General features: G+C 40.8%; 1 protein-coding gene across 2 annotated transcripts in view; it reads left to right on the top strand.

Annotated features, from left to right (window-relative positions):
* The first annotated feature begins 498 nt into the window (after positions 1-498).
* abr (ABR activator of RhoGEF and GTPase) overlaps positions 499-15,353 on the top strand; it is a 114,755-nt gene continuing 99,900 nt past the window's right edge. Inside the window, exon 1 of one of the 2 annotated variants that reach the window (XM_072375725.1) lies at positions 499-532. In XM_072375725.1, coding sequence (XP_072231826.1) covers positions 502-532 — 31 coding nt within the window. In that variant the 5' untranslated portion in view covers positions 499-501. Of the gene's footprint in view, positions 533-2,158; positions 3,218-15,353 lie in introns of those variants that run through there. The other variant, XM_072375722.1, reaches the window with a different exon arrangement.

Here is a 15,353-nt window from a genome sequence, read left to right as displayed (position 1 = left end):
AAAACTATATCAGATAACTACCTCATTGTAGTACATTCCACAAGCTGACTGTATTGAACACTTGTGGGTTGACTAAAAAGGCCATCCATTTCCTGCCATCAAGTTTGTAATTAGTGATTCGGTTTCATGACAGCAGCCTGGTCATAGCCTTTCTAGTCTATTCATTACTGTAACCTCATCGGGGCTCTCAGGCCTGCAGCGAATGATGATCAATGATTACTGAGAGCTTTTAGGAGAATTATCTTTCATTTCTAGGCAGCAATCCAAATGGGCACTCAAAAATTCTAAGTGTCCATCTCTTCCATCACCCTCCCCTCCCTGTGATAACCGTCTTTCTCATTGTATAGCGTTACATCTGTTTTACTGGAAGTCTGCTGCTTGGCAGTTTACCGTATAGTTTTAATCTGGACACCGGTGCTTGGATTCTGCATAGATTAGAGTGGTCGTGTTTTAGGTTTATCCTCTTCTGCATTCTAGAGACGTATAGAGATGTATATCAATATGAAAATCACAATGATCAAAAGTTTTCAAGGTAAGACATGACAAACAATTTTACTCAATCTAAAAATGTCGAATGACTAGACGTACAGCAAGTATGGCAGCTGTCTCCATGAGTGTGTGACCCTGTGCATGTGTGTGTTCAACAAGTGTCCACCTGGATGGGTTAAATGAGGAGTAATTTTGTGTATCTACATGACAATAAAGTCTTAATCTTAATCTTAAGAGTTTGTCTGGTTTACCATAAAATGACAGGGTGGAGCATGCTGATCATTTCTCAGCATGGATTCTTTTGCTGTGGTAAAATAGTAGACGACAAAACAAACAGATGAAAGAGGAAGGAATCATCGTGTTAAAAGCCCTCACGTGTTGTGCAGTGCCAGTAGTTTGCGTTTCCTCTAAGGAAATCAAGTAGCCTGATAAGCACAGGCAAATTCAGAACTCTTTTCCTCCTCAACATCAAATTACTGAAACCAGCAGCTGGGGGAAGGAGACTTGATGTCAGAGCCTGTCTGCACCTTTCTTTCATGGCTCTGCTCTAAAGTAATGCAAGCTGGCAGATTTTGACCTGCATTTTTTTGGTGACAGTGGAGACAGAACCAGCTTTTCGTGTCATGTCTTGATAAGAAAGAAAATGGCCATTATGCAACAAACAGTTTATGTTTACTATTTTTCTAAATGAGATCGGTTGACTTTGTTTTGAATGTATGATTAAATCTAATCAATGAACCCAACCGAGAGGAAACCAATGGGTTACCTGAGACATACATTACTCATTTGTATTTTAGTTATCAAAAAGAAATTCCAAAAAACAACAACCAAATACAGATTTTACGCTGAAGACAGCGAATCTAAGCTTTTCAGTCTCAATTCAAAATTGAAAAAAAGTTCTCATAAAGAAATGTATTTGAGTTATCTGATTTAATCTTGGAGTTATTGGATCATCTAAAGATTTACTAAAATGACCAACATGTACTTCAAAGGCTTGGAATATTACCTACTAAGTAAAGTCTTCATTTTAAAAAGTACTGGTTGTTAAGTACCTCAAAAGTGTGCCTAAATACACTGCTTTAACAAATATTCTAAGTAATATCCCCCCACCGGTTGGGTCTTTGAGAGCAGACCTCCATTTCATCTGTTACCTGTTTAAAATCAGCACCTTTATGTCTAACTTGGTAACGCTTATGTATTTTCAATAAATGTTGCTTTCCCCTCAACAATTTGTATGACGTCGAAATGAGTGGTATTAAATTCTGTAACTGAAATGTTATGTGTTACTCAAGTGAAATCATTTATGAGAATCTGGTGATGTAAGCAGATGAACAAAATATGGTAAAAATGTGTTCTTTCTGTCTTTGCTATTTGTATCTTAAATTCTAATATTAGTGACAATTTTAATCTAAAACACATTTTACCACCGTATTTATCTAGAAAAAGGTTTTGCTTTGGGTTTGATTTCTGGATCTGTCTCAGTGCTGTTGCTGTTTTTCCTCCTGTCACAGCCTCTGACAGCTGCTCTAAAGTCGGTTATTGAAACGTGCTGTATTGTCTTGGTGCTGTCAGGAAGCAGTGTGAGCGAAGAGCCCGTGAATCCGAGGCATGATAATTATCCCAGCAGTACTTAAACGCAGCGCGCCTGGATACAGGAAGTCTCGAAACTTTTCAGCGTGGTAGGAAACTTGTAACGCGCATCTCACCGTGCACACGCACGTTGCTGATTGTGTGTGTGAGCACTGGGATGGTCTGAGAGTGCTCAAGTTAATATCGACGGTATTTTTTGTTTTCTTAGAAAACAGAGGAGGAAAGAGGGAGGTCGGTATATGCGACAGACACCGCGCAAACTGTCGGTGTAGACAGAACAGTCTTAACATTTCTGTTTGACTGCCCTGCGTAAACGTTAATATGTGGGAACAAGAGGAATTTGCAAAACACTGGAGGAATGAATTTCCCGATGGAGAGGTACCCCAAATGGACTTTAACTCTGTAGAGGACATCGAGTCTGAGCTGGAGGCATGTAAAGCCAAACTGAAGCGGCTTCAGAAGGCTCTGACGGAGGAGAAATTCAAGGTGATTTACCTGCAGACCACCATGTCCCGACAGAAGAGAAACGACCCGGAAAGGTTTGAAGACAAAGATGAAAACTCTAACGCTGAGACGTTCACATTTTCTAAGACGGGAAATATTTGGAAAGTGCCGCTGAGGGACGATGAAAACGGCGGGGAGACGACCAGGGCGTCCGACACCGGGGGCGTGAAGCTTCACGCGGCAGGTAACACAGCGGGACTCACGAGCTCCTTCGGCCGAGAGCGGAGCAGGTTCATCGGCAAGGCAGGTAAGCCTGTCCCCATCCCTGTCCCGCCGCTGAAACCCAGCTTTCAGAGGGAGGACAAGGCCCCTGCTGTCATCCCTCAAGTGAATGACAAAGATGAGAGCAGCGACCGAGAGTATGAAGACGCGGAGCTGAATGAGAACTTCGTCAGGAATAACTTGTTGACACCGAAGACTGCGTGCTGGGACGGCCAGAGGACGCCCAGCTTCTGCCGGGACAGTCTGCGGCCTTTCCGTAACAGCAGGGATTTTGACTCCGGCGACGACGGGAGACTATCCCCGTCCTTTCCGCAGGTTTACCGCAGAGCTTCCCGCGGCTCCGGGTGCAGCACCCCTGACAGGAGGAGTGACGGGTACCTGAGCTCCGACCATGACGACTCCTCTTCTGCAGGTAATCTCTTCCACTGCTTATGTCACCAGGTCAGATAAAATACATATACAAAATAACATCTGATACATCTTTTCATTGGAAAAAGATGGCTCCTTATCAGGCCACTGCAGAGCTTGATGATGAGCTGATCATTTGAATCAGGTGTGGCGGAGGAGGGGAAACATCGAAAACATGCTGGGCAGTGGGTCATGAGGGCCGGAATTGAAAAACACTGAGCTAGGGTATGGTTTCCAAACAAACCCAGAATTACACAGCCTGATATATTCTGGATATAGCTACTTTGTTACGTTTCAAAATAAAGTTCCTAAAGTTTTTGTTGCCACTTTAATCTCTACATTTATCATACTTGGATTAAAAACAAGTTGCCACTCTCATTCTATCTTAGCATCGCTTAAAAGTGTGTGTTTATAATTTCTGTGAAAGGGTTCCTACATCATTAAGCCTAGATCCAACATGTAGTGTTGTACATTTAGTTTTTTCTCAGTTTTTTAAAAATTTTTTTAAAACACAGCGATCACTGGTGGCCAGATGCTAGAAATGTTTAAAATGTGTAGATTCTCTTCACGGGTTATTTGAAGATGCTGATTTGAACTTTCACATGTGGAATATACCTCATCCTCCACAGGAGGCGGTCCTTTTGTGCAAGACGTTGCTGGTCTCGCTGGTATGGTTCTCATTCTGCTCAGTGTTTTCATATTTCCGTTCTCCATCGTGCACATTTTGTGGGGACAAAACATCAACAGCATAAAAAGATCTCCTGAGGGGGAGTGTAGCAATATGAAAAATGTGGCCCATGGCGTACTCGGATTCGGATTTTTGCAGACAGGTTTCCCAGCATACAGCAATGGTCCCTGCAGTAGCTCAAAGAACACAACACAGAGTGTGAGAGTCCATTTATACTTACTGTGCGAGACGTATCTGTCTCGGTTCTCTCAGCCCCCGCATACTAGCATGTTTTTTTTTGTCCAATATAGACCAAGAAAAAGCGAATAGTGCGTAGACCGTGGAGATGACGTTGCTCAAATGCTGATTGGCTGAAAGTTAGCTGGAGCCAGGAGGCCCAAAAATAGCTTATTTCATAACAAAGTGTGAAAAACTAACAATAGCAAAGAAGCACAGGTGAAACTGCACAGACAACAGCTGCGCTGGACAAGTATTCATTATCTAAACACTTGTTTTCACAAAGCAGATCTTTCTCTACTTTAATTTGTCTTTTTCAAAGCAGAGCAAAGCTAAAGCACCAACAATATCACCAACACATCCGACTGGGGCCCACAGCTCAGATTGTGCTACAAATTTCACAGACTGCGCCCAAGTGGCAGCAAAATGCTTTAAAAGGAGAACGTCTGTCTGTAAAGCCAGACACACACGGTAAAGACAGTCTGCATAAGTAGTGTTAGGGCCTTAAGGTGTATGCCCAGCCTCTGAACTTCCCAGAGACCAGTCTCTGCATCTGTGGGAACCAAACCAATCGAAAAGGACGGCATAAGGACCTACACAATATCAGGAGGGTGGCCGTACTTTTATGGTGGATTGATGTACGATTATATATTTTGTACTGGAAGAGCTGGGGCCAAGTTTGACATATGGAGTAGTTGGAAACTTCTGACCTCCTCATGCCACTGATCCTGGCAAAGTGCTTTTTACCAGCATGCATTGAGTGCCTCTCTCTGTAGATGTTAGTCTACCTCAATATGGTCCTCGAAGCTGACACTGAAGTAAGAACATCTTCAGTTCTGTGGTGCTCACAGTTGATCGCCCTTTGAAGTGTGAGCAGGTGGATGTTGCTGCCCTCACACAGAGCCTTAAATGATCTGAATGATCAGTTTAACATAAATGTTCACTGTGATGTGTAGAAGAAATCAATAATTTCTTGCTCATCATAGTTTCATTTCTACAATAATCATGCTTTAGGGCTGGTGCTGTGGTGCTTAAAAAGATGAAATAACTTCACAGCCATGGATAGAATGACTCTATGAATCAAAGTAATAATGTGAAGAGGAATCCAGACAGCAGCATTCACACAAATGCCACAGCAGTATTTTGAGATTTCCCCTAAAAAGTGTGGCAATATTGACTGAGATTGTCTGCAATTTCATGAGTCAAAAGTGAATGACTAATATTAACATGAGAAAAGATTGAGGAAGGCTTTTTGAGCAGACAAAACTACTCCCTCTGACACATTTGCTGTTCTGTATTTCAGTGATGGAGGAATATGGTTGGATATGGTTTTTAGCTCATTTTTTTATTTTTCCTGATAGTATTTGATAACAGTTCAAATTATTTGGTGGGTATTAAAAGCTCTGAATTAATTATGAAAAACAGTTGTTACTATTTTGACCCTGAGGGACCTGAAATAAAGAAGTATTATGAACAATCGGGGACCTATGCTATGAGTGTCAACACTCGCTTTTTTATGAGATGGTAAAATGTTAACAAAATGTGGAAACGTTTGTTGCCTGAAAAAGATGCGTGGACTGGTGAGGAGCTGATCTAATGGGAGGTCATTAAGCAGTGTCTGAGCGGTGTCCAGAGCTGGTCTTGGATATCAAGTGGAAAATGTAACAAACCAAGACAAAGAAAAGAAAACACAAAGATTTCTCAGCCTGATGTGCTGTTTGCTTTTCCATTGTAACAGACTAGGAGATGTGTTTTTACTGTAAACTCGTGGATCAGTAAAGAAAAGCTCTTACTGTTAGTCTCTTCACCTATTCCATCATTGTTATCCCACAGGATATTGATGTTTGTCTTTGACAACTGGGATAATCAGTGGAAAGACTTTAATTGTGTGTACAAACAATGGAGGGTGTGAGGATCTGTGGGAAGAACTCGAGGCATTTCCACTGACTGAGGTCAAGTTCTTTGATTGAAACAACAGCAGTTCTCTGGCTTTGCTGTCACTTGGTGTTCATAGATGTTGCTTTCACCTGTTTCTGTTTGCACACACACAAAGCAATGTGCTGATAGCAGGGCTCTTGCTCATGCTGATGCCTTTTGTGAAATGTGTGTTTGCTGGGAAGAGGTCACCCATCGCACCATGTGAGTCTGAGGCCGTTGCTCTGGCCTCTTACTGATTCATCTCTGATTCACAGCACTGTTGGTCTACGCTTTAACTTATTCACTGTTGCTGCATGCTGGCTGCAGTAGGAATTGTTTTTCTTTTTCCCCTTAATGTTTTTTTTCTGGATGAGCAAAAGGGTGAATTCAGAGAAGTCCTTCCTGGTATTTGTGTCGCATTAGTCCAGTTCAATCATTCACAGTTACTAGTTTTGAACTGTCCTGGATATTCTATGCTTTTTATTTTAGTCTGAAATGCTTTTTTTGATACAGTCAAAGCAGTGAGTCTCAGGAGAAGTGGGATACCTTGTGTACATTAAGGCATTGGTAGTTCTAATTCTCATAGAGAAATGCATCATTTCTCACAGTAAAGCTGAATGACTTTATTCTTACTTGAGCTTTCAGACCACTTAACCTATATGATGGCTCTGCTAAGAGATTTGTTTCCTTGTTCATTTCACCTATGACCCATTTCTCTGTTTGCCATCTGGTAGGCCAGAAAAACCACCCTCCTTCTCCTGTTCCTCCTCCTCGCTACGCACAGACGGCAAACTCAGTTGTACTGAGATGGGGAGCATCTTTGTAAGGAATTCACTTTGAAAATAATGTGTTTTGTAAAGCAAAGCCTGACATGCCAGTTATTTTAAAAACCTTGTGGGCAACATGGTTGGATGAATCATTACATAACTACTAAAGCTAATATGCAATACTTTGTACTTGTAAATATCTAGATCCAGTAACCTACAATTAGAAAATTATGTGTTTAACAGTATTTCTTTTTTTAAAAGTACATCCCATAAAAGCTGTTGGCTTTTTTTATTTTCTACTTGAAATGTTTGAGTACCTGTTACTCAAATGCATGTCAGATAACACTGCATTGTGTAGTGATTCTGACCGATCAGTTGCATAAAAAAATTCAAATCAAACCTTTATAAGAATCACAGGTGCCAGTTATTCTAACCTTCCCAGGGTTTTAAAAAAGATTTGAAACGAGTACTTCCCTATGTAAAGAAAACCACGTTTGATGCTCTGCCTCAGCAAATTCAGAAGAAACGACACATGCGAGTGCATGCGAGATAATCCTCAAACATTTTGCAGCTGAAAGAATTTTGCAAGTTTTCAACCTCTCTTGTCCAGATATGTCAAAACAATCGTACATTTTTCATGTTCCGACTGCACTGCATCTGTAATATTTGAATAGTCCCAAGTTTCTGTAGAACATTCAACTATTAATCTTACAGCAGCTAGGCATGTTGGTGTCTTGTCTGAATCAGAAATCTGGAGCTTTTGTGTAGAAAAATCTTAGTACTATATGTCAGACTAGTAACGCTGATGTATGATAACTGTGATCTGCTTGCAGTCACAGCAGCAGATTGTTGAGCAACAGGACGGAAGTCTCGCACCCTTTCTCTTGTACTATGAAGCCACTGTAATACATACTGTAATACATGCAGTATGTGGTTTAAAATTGTCTTGCTGAAATATGCAAGGCCTTCCGTGAAGGAGTTGTCATCTGGAAGGGAACATATGTTATGTTTTATATACCCTTCACCATTGATGGTGCCTTTCCAGTTATACTAGTGTCCAGTTCCATAGGCACTAATGCACCCCTAAACAATCAGAGCTGTAGGCTTGTTGATAAGTGTTAAGAAGAAGTCTGACCACAGGAGGTACTCTCCTTGGTCTCAGTCCTTTTTAAATGAGCTTTGGTTCAGTGAAGACAAGAGCGTTTCTGGATCATGTTCACATATGGCTTCTTCTTTGCATGATCGAGCTTTAACCTGGATTTGTGGATGGCACGGTGAACTGTGTTCACAGACAATGATTTCTGGAAGTGCTCCTTAGCCTTTTCCAGGACAGAATCATGTATGTTTTTAACGCAGTGCTGCCTGAGGGCCTGAAGATTACGAGCACCCAGTGTTGATTTTCGGCCATGTCCCTTGCATACAGAGACTTCTCTAGATTTTCTGAATCAGTTGATGATATTATGTACTGTAGATGATGGAACAATTAGTCTTGTTGATTTTATGTCAAAGAACAATATTCAGAAATTTCTTGCAGATTATTTTTTTATGTTTTTTTGCAGGTTTGCCCATTGTTACTTCTCAGAGACTCAGCCTCTCTAAGGTGCTCTTCTTGTACCCAATCATGTTACTGACCTGTTGCCAGTTCATCTAATTGGTACATGGTCCTCCAGCTGTTTCTTCTAGTGCTGGGTACTCTTCCAGGGTTTTGTTGCTTCTTTCCTGACGTGTTCGAGCTAATATTTTGAATGAAATAGTAAAATGTCTCACTTTCAGCATTTGATAGTTTCTGTGTCCCATTGTTTTTATTTTTAATTTGTACAGCGTCCCAACCTTTTATGATCTTTTGCAATAAAAACGAACACCACTTTCATCTTTACTGTTAGAGCAATGAAACCCTAAAGAAGTAGAATCAAGAAAGTCTTTTATGTCGCCGCATGTTCATCAAGCCTAGACCTGTAGAAAAGAGATGTGCAACTGCTCCCATCCACCACTGGTATGTTTCACATAACAACATACAGCAACGAGTCAATTTTTTTTTTATTTTTTTTTTAGATCACTATAAGAAAACTGCAGCTCAGTAGGCAATTTGACATTTTTACTTTAGTTGATACACCTTGTAATCTTCAGTAAATGGCAGATGTCACACTTGAACTGTGGCTCTGTTACTGTCGTGGACACGTCTAATTTAATTTGTGGGAATTATTAACACAAAAGTGAGCTCTGACTTCATTAGAGAATCCTATCCCTGTAACACATCGGTGGAGTCATTTATTTTGCATATTGCACATCTTAAAAGGGCTTTTTTAGACCCAGAGAGGGTCTAATGCATAGATTTATGTTAACTTTGCAAAGAAAAACAAGGATTAAAACCAACATGAGAGTGTCGGAATCGAACAGACGAGGATTACTTCACATGCTTTTAGTTGCCCCCCCCAAAAAAAAGAAAAATCTGACAGGTTTCTTCCAACATGAAGAGCTGCTGCTGTGACGTAATGAACAAACTGTATCTTTAGACAGACTTGGCATCACACGCTGTGTCAGAGGTACACTTTTCATGTTGATGCGTATTGTTGAGATGATAGAAGAAGTTACAGATTCTTTTGTAAGTCACTGGTTGATAACTAGATATGGAAATAAAGACATTTTGTCAGAGGAAACGCAAGAACATGTTTTTGTCCCTCCTATGTTGAGAGCGACTGACTATGACACACATTCCCCTTTCCTCTGGGTTGGCAGGACTTGTCCAGGCCCGTCCTGAATAGCATGTGCAGCAGGGGAACTATGAGCATGTCATATTGTCTCCCGTTTAGCACTCTGAGGAGTAAATGGAAGCTTGGAGCTTTTGTTTTGTTTGAGCCTCTATCATTAAGCTTGACTTGACTTCTTGTTGGTATTTTTTATCACCAGACACCTTGACATTTCAAGTCTGCACTGAATTATTGCAAAGTGAAGGTTTTACAGACAAAAGTTCTGACTCACTTCAGTTATTACAATGGCCAAATGGATATGCAGTAGCTGCTCCTGTTGTTGATTGATCCTCCTCTAGTTGTGTGTTGAAATGCAGCGATTAGCCAAAGCATTTTTTAATGCATCACCACAATGGTGTCTTTGATACCCTGACTGGCATTTCTCACTTTTGTCTGACATAATGGACAAATTATTAATTGAACGACTAATCAGAAACACACCTGCTTTTAAACCTGGAGTGTTGCATTCAAGCACTTAGACAGTTAGTTCAACCAGTGCAGATTACCATCAGTGCCAAGTAAATCTCTCTTTATTTTATAGTATACAAGACTCTTAAATGGCAGCAGTCACTCTCACTCTGAGCTGGCCTGAAATGCATGCACGTAAATTACATCAACAACATAAAACGAAGGAAATTAGAATATGATTTTGGTTTTGGAACTGTGTCGCTCATTGTACCATTTTTGAATAAGCACAGATTATTTTGTACAAATGTATCTTCGTTTTTTTTCTTTTGTATCCAGTGGATTTAGTCCTTTTAAACCACAACATTTACAGACACCGTTTTATTGCTGAGCCTCTGTTGCCTTGGTTATGAATGTGTTGTCATGGTTGAGCATGGAAGCATGCAGGATGTCTCTAAGATGGAGGAGAATAAGTAGGTGTATCAGCATAATGACATACTCATGAGGTGGATGGATGAAGGACTGAATATTTATACATGTACGTCTATGCAAAAGGTGTGAAATGTAATGCCAGGACTTGCTGATCAGAGAGTTGATTATTTCTGGGTGCAATACATCTAGGTGGGGATTACATTAGCATATACACAGGAACAAAAGTGAAGGTCAGGTTATGTTGCAACTGGTCACATTGCCTTTCACTGTGATGCCAGTGAGTTTTCTTACTGTTTAGGTTGGTTTTGATTAATTAGCTTCAAAATTCAGTAAATGTAAAATTACCCTTTTCACACCACCTTTAGGGTGGAATTGTGGCACTTTGTAGTTTATCGGCATTCTGCTTGTAAGGGGGTCCAAAGAGATGCATCACTGAGCCTGAGACAGTGGTAGTCACAGAGCCGAATTAGTGTGTGATTGGGAGAGCTGACATGGTAGAACACACCATTGTAGCAACGTTGCCACATCCCAGATTCTGCTCTGCCATGATGCTATATGTGGGGAGGCTGCATTGTGCTGCCTCCGTTAAGCCACTGTGAGTCAGCAAAGGTGCAGTGGTCACATGACCAAGGCCTCTTCTTTGCAGTTTGATAGAGTGAGCTCTGTGTAAATAAAAAAAAGGAGCTGTAGGCACACTCAAGTACAGTTTCTGTACTTGATGAGGACCTAATCTGTTACTGGGTTCCATGTCATTCTTGTTGGAGTTAATTAGTAATAACTGTGGTTGATGTCACGCTGTGGCTCAGACGTGCCCTGATGTCATTGAAGGATATGAATTTGTAGCCAAGATTGTAGTGTATCGTTGTTTGTTTTTTCCCCAGGTGACTCGTTTATTTGTCACTTTGTAGAGTGACAGACTTAACTTAACCTCATGAGCTGCTCTCTTTTGAAAGGGGGGGCTTTTTTTTCATCATAGCAGGATTTCCCTCAATGCAAACCCAGGTTCAGATAGTATTCAGTGTAGTTGCTGTCACATCACAGAAAGTCCTGTGATGCAATGTGCTCCTGCTGACGTCCGTAGCCACAATCAACTACTGAAACTGTGACTAGGAATGAAACTGTTTGAGGAGCAGCTCAATGTATGGTGTCAGTTTTAATACTCCTGCGTTTCAATAGCTTGTGTCAGGACATGATTTTGTTGTTCAGTGTCACTCCTCTTTGTGTCATTTTTAAGTGGGTATAAAGTTTGAAAAGCTGCTTTAAAAATGATGGCTTGTTAGATTTATGGATTCTCTACAGTACAGTTAACCCTGTCAGTGACTTTAGGCTCATAAAAGCAGATCTTTGCTAACAGTACCTGATTTCTCACCATCTTACTATTTATGGGACACTGGCACTTTGCCCTTTATGTGTGTGTGTGTGTGTCCATTCCCAGAATCAACAAAGGCGTCGACCTCCCATGGGTTTGTAATGAGGACACAGCCATGCTAGAAAGGTTTTCACACTAAGAAACGGGAAGAGGCTACAGGCTACTGAGGGTGATGGTCATCTAGACAAAGCTGTGCTCCTCAGTTACAGATGAAAGACCCTGCTGCTGATCGATGTTTTGTTCCATCTCCCTTGATACAGGGCAGAGCAGGATTACTCCTCAGTCTTGGTCCCGGTGGCCCTGAATCACTGCATCTTCTAAAGAAATACTGTGACTCAGTTTATGCTTCGCAGCTAGGAGGTTTAAACAGGGGATTGCACTGGCAGGAAGTACAAACTCATTCTCTCAGTTCAAATCAAGAAATGCGAGCAGCTGCGAGTTCTGGGACAGGTGGTTTTCCTGTCAGTTAAGTGAAAAAATACACCTCTGCCACACGCCTGGTGAATGAACACTTTGTGTTTCTACCAAGTGCTACAACTAAAGATTATTAAGATAAAGCACAGTCGCTTTCATTGGATTTATCTTTACATTTCACATTACACTCTTTATAAAGCTCTGAAAAGAAATTTGAGTACATGTCTTTATGAGTAAAAGCGTAAAGATGATCTGTTCTTGTGTGTGAAGCAGTAAAATCTCTAATAAAAACATCGTTTTGTATTTTTTTCCACAAAGCTTGTGACATGCACAACAGCTCAACTTTTTTTTTTTTCTCATATTGACATTAAGACAAAAAACTTGAGTCTGCAACCAGAGGTAACACCAGGCCACTTATGACTGACTGACTGACTGACTGACTGACTGACTGACTGACTGTTATAGCTGCCATGGAGACCCCAGTGTGGTGAGCGACGTGTGTGTGTGTGTGTGTGTGTGTGTGTGCACAGGCTGCATGTGGACCCACACTGCATACTTCCCTTAAACACTTTCAACTGTTGTGCATGGCTCTATGTCACAGTTCACTGCTTCCAAAGGTTCACCCAAATCTGTTGATTTGCATCTGTTGCAGTTGGTTTCAGTATTACTGCACGTACGGAAGCTCAAATGAGCAACCTAGTCAATAAAAAATGGAATACTTTAGCATGTACGTGAATGAAACCATAAAATTCCTAAATAACCAATGCATGTTAATTTGATTGCATTTCAGAATAAAATGATTTAAAAAAAAAATAAAAAATTTTGGAGGGGTGAAATATTTAATGATATTGTCAAAAACACTTTTCATGTGAAGCTTGTTTATTAGGTGTGTAAAGATCATCCGATACAAATCAGAACCAGAAATCTGGATTGAATGAAATGCATCCTAAATGGGTTGATGACCTGATTCTACCATTAAAATCTGATTGAATAAGGTTCATTTGCAGGATTTCCAAGTCAGTGTCAGAGTAAACAAAGACTGGGTTCATGTAATTACTGTGCCAGTGAGCACCTTGTTGAAGAAAAAAAAACACTTTTGTGAAATAATAAATTCTGCCGCAGTTTTGGACCTCCATGGAAATGAAGCTTGGCTCAGGCTCTGTGCCCTTTAGCTTCATAGCTGAAACAGCAGGAGATGTTCTCACGACTTAACTTTCTTTTTCACCTGAAGCCAGAGGTAGGGCTTCTCAGTATTACAGATTCCCCCCCCCAACCCCTTTTGTCAGTACCTGTTTCAAGCCTTTTTTTGTCGTCAGCCACACACCAGGGAATTAATGAAACATCGGCCCTACAACACCTGCACTAACAACGTAAAAGCATTCAAGCTTGTCGTTGGTTCTCCGTCTGCTGTTTTTTTTTTTTTTTTTTTTTTAAATCTTATCTTGAGGACATTCTTTGGCATGCTCATCACTTTCACTTCCTCCTCGTGTTAGGAGGAAATGGAAACAAATGGACAAATAAACGGAGAGATGCAAGTTTTGGCAACCACTTTGTGCTGTGCTTTTACTAAATCCTTGTGATTTTGCTTTAATGTGCAAGACCTCTGTGATGGAGAGACTTGCTTATCGGTTGTCTTACTACTGTCTTGGGCAGAGAAAGGAAAAGGATTGTTTGCATTTTAGGTCGCAGGAGTATCAGCCGTGGGGTGTCGAGTGTCATTGTGCACACAGGTCCAGTCGGAAACACGAGCTGCTCAGAGCATACAGGTCAAGAACAAAAAGTAGAGGAGTACCATTAGCAGGATCGCTTTGGCACAAATGTCCTTCCACTCACTCACCTTGCTGGCGCTCACTTTTAAAGTCTTATTGTAGACTTTAAGACACTGTTTGCTTGTGCGATATCATAATTGCTTTCTAACCGCAAAGTATTTGCAAATGAAGTGAGAGTAACAGAGAGCTGGTGGATGATTGGCTTTAATCGGAGGCTACACTAATTGTGCAACTCTCACTGCCTATGTTTAATTTAATCCACTAAAGTGGTGTTGTTTTTATTTTGTTGTCATTTATTATGAATATGGAGATTTCATGTAATTCAGTGTTGGTTGTGATGCCTTTTATGTTGTACATACTCGTGCTGTCTTCATGGTTTCACAGCCATTTATTTCAGCCACGTGCTCAGCTTTCAGCTGTGGAGAGGAAGAAGAAACTAGAGCATGTCGTGTTTTTCAAAGACAATTAAAAGCCGTATGTTAACGTCCCCTCAGCATACATTTCCATTTTTCTACCTTTTAAAGGTAGAACATTGTGTGTTAAATGACTAAGAACGGTTTTTGTTTTTAATGGGCTGTTTAGTTCTGAAACAACTGAAAACAGACTGATTTGGATGAATAGACAGAGAACTACTGTAGATGCTTTGACAAAGCAGCTTTCAGTTGCCCTTTGCGGTGAGTGGCCCTCTCGTGCATCATCGTGTGCGTGCTGTATTCTCTGCTGGTGATGCAGATAACCAGAATTATGGGCTGTATTCCGTGAACAGCCAGTCCCTCTGCGGCACCAAGCTCACTTGAATCTGTACGACACAATATCATGTTTTGATATAACTTTGGTTATATGCAGGGACTGAATGAGCACTACTGTTGACTCCTGAGACATTCTAAAGGTGCTGCTGGTTTGTAAAGCAGGCAGATGGGCTCCTGCGTGCTGCTTTAGATGTACAATAATGCTAGTTGAAAGCTTCCCCTCGGCTGAGGAGACTCAGTGAGATGAATATAGCATCCTCGTGTGGTTATTACCAAGAATAGCAATGTTGCTGTGGTGCGTTGGTTTTCTTTCTGTAGTGTTTCTCCGTTTCTCAAAGCTTAAAAAAGGTTGTTGTTGTGTTTGCAAAAAAGAATGAAGCCTGTGAGAATTTCTTTAATATATTCTGTGGCTCTAGAGTAGCTTGGTCTAAATACCACTCTAACCCAGAACACATCCATGTGATATTGAGGGTCTTTAGTTCAAGGAGGTGCTTGTTGGCGTCTTTCTGTAGAATGACACATTGTCATTAGAGTGTCACCCTCAGAAACAGTTATAAGTAACAGTTCAGAATTATTATTGAGCAGATTGACAGTAATGATACCTCTGCTTCTGCTCCGTAATATTTCTGTCCTCTGTACACTGAAAATCTTTGCTTGCACCTCTGAT

This window comes from Leuresthes tenuis, unplaced genomic scaffold, assembly GCF_036924035.1.
Source record: "Leuresthes tenuis unplaced genomic scaffold, fLeuTen1.0.hap1 SCAF_21, whole genome shotgun sequence".
Classification (NCBI taxonomy): Eukaryota; Metazoa; Chordata; class Actinopteri; order Atheriniformes; family Atherinopsidae; genus Leuresthes; species Leuresthes tenuis.
This window is presented reverse-complemented; position numbering and strand designations above follow the sequence as displayed.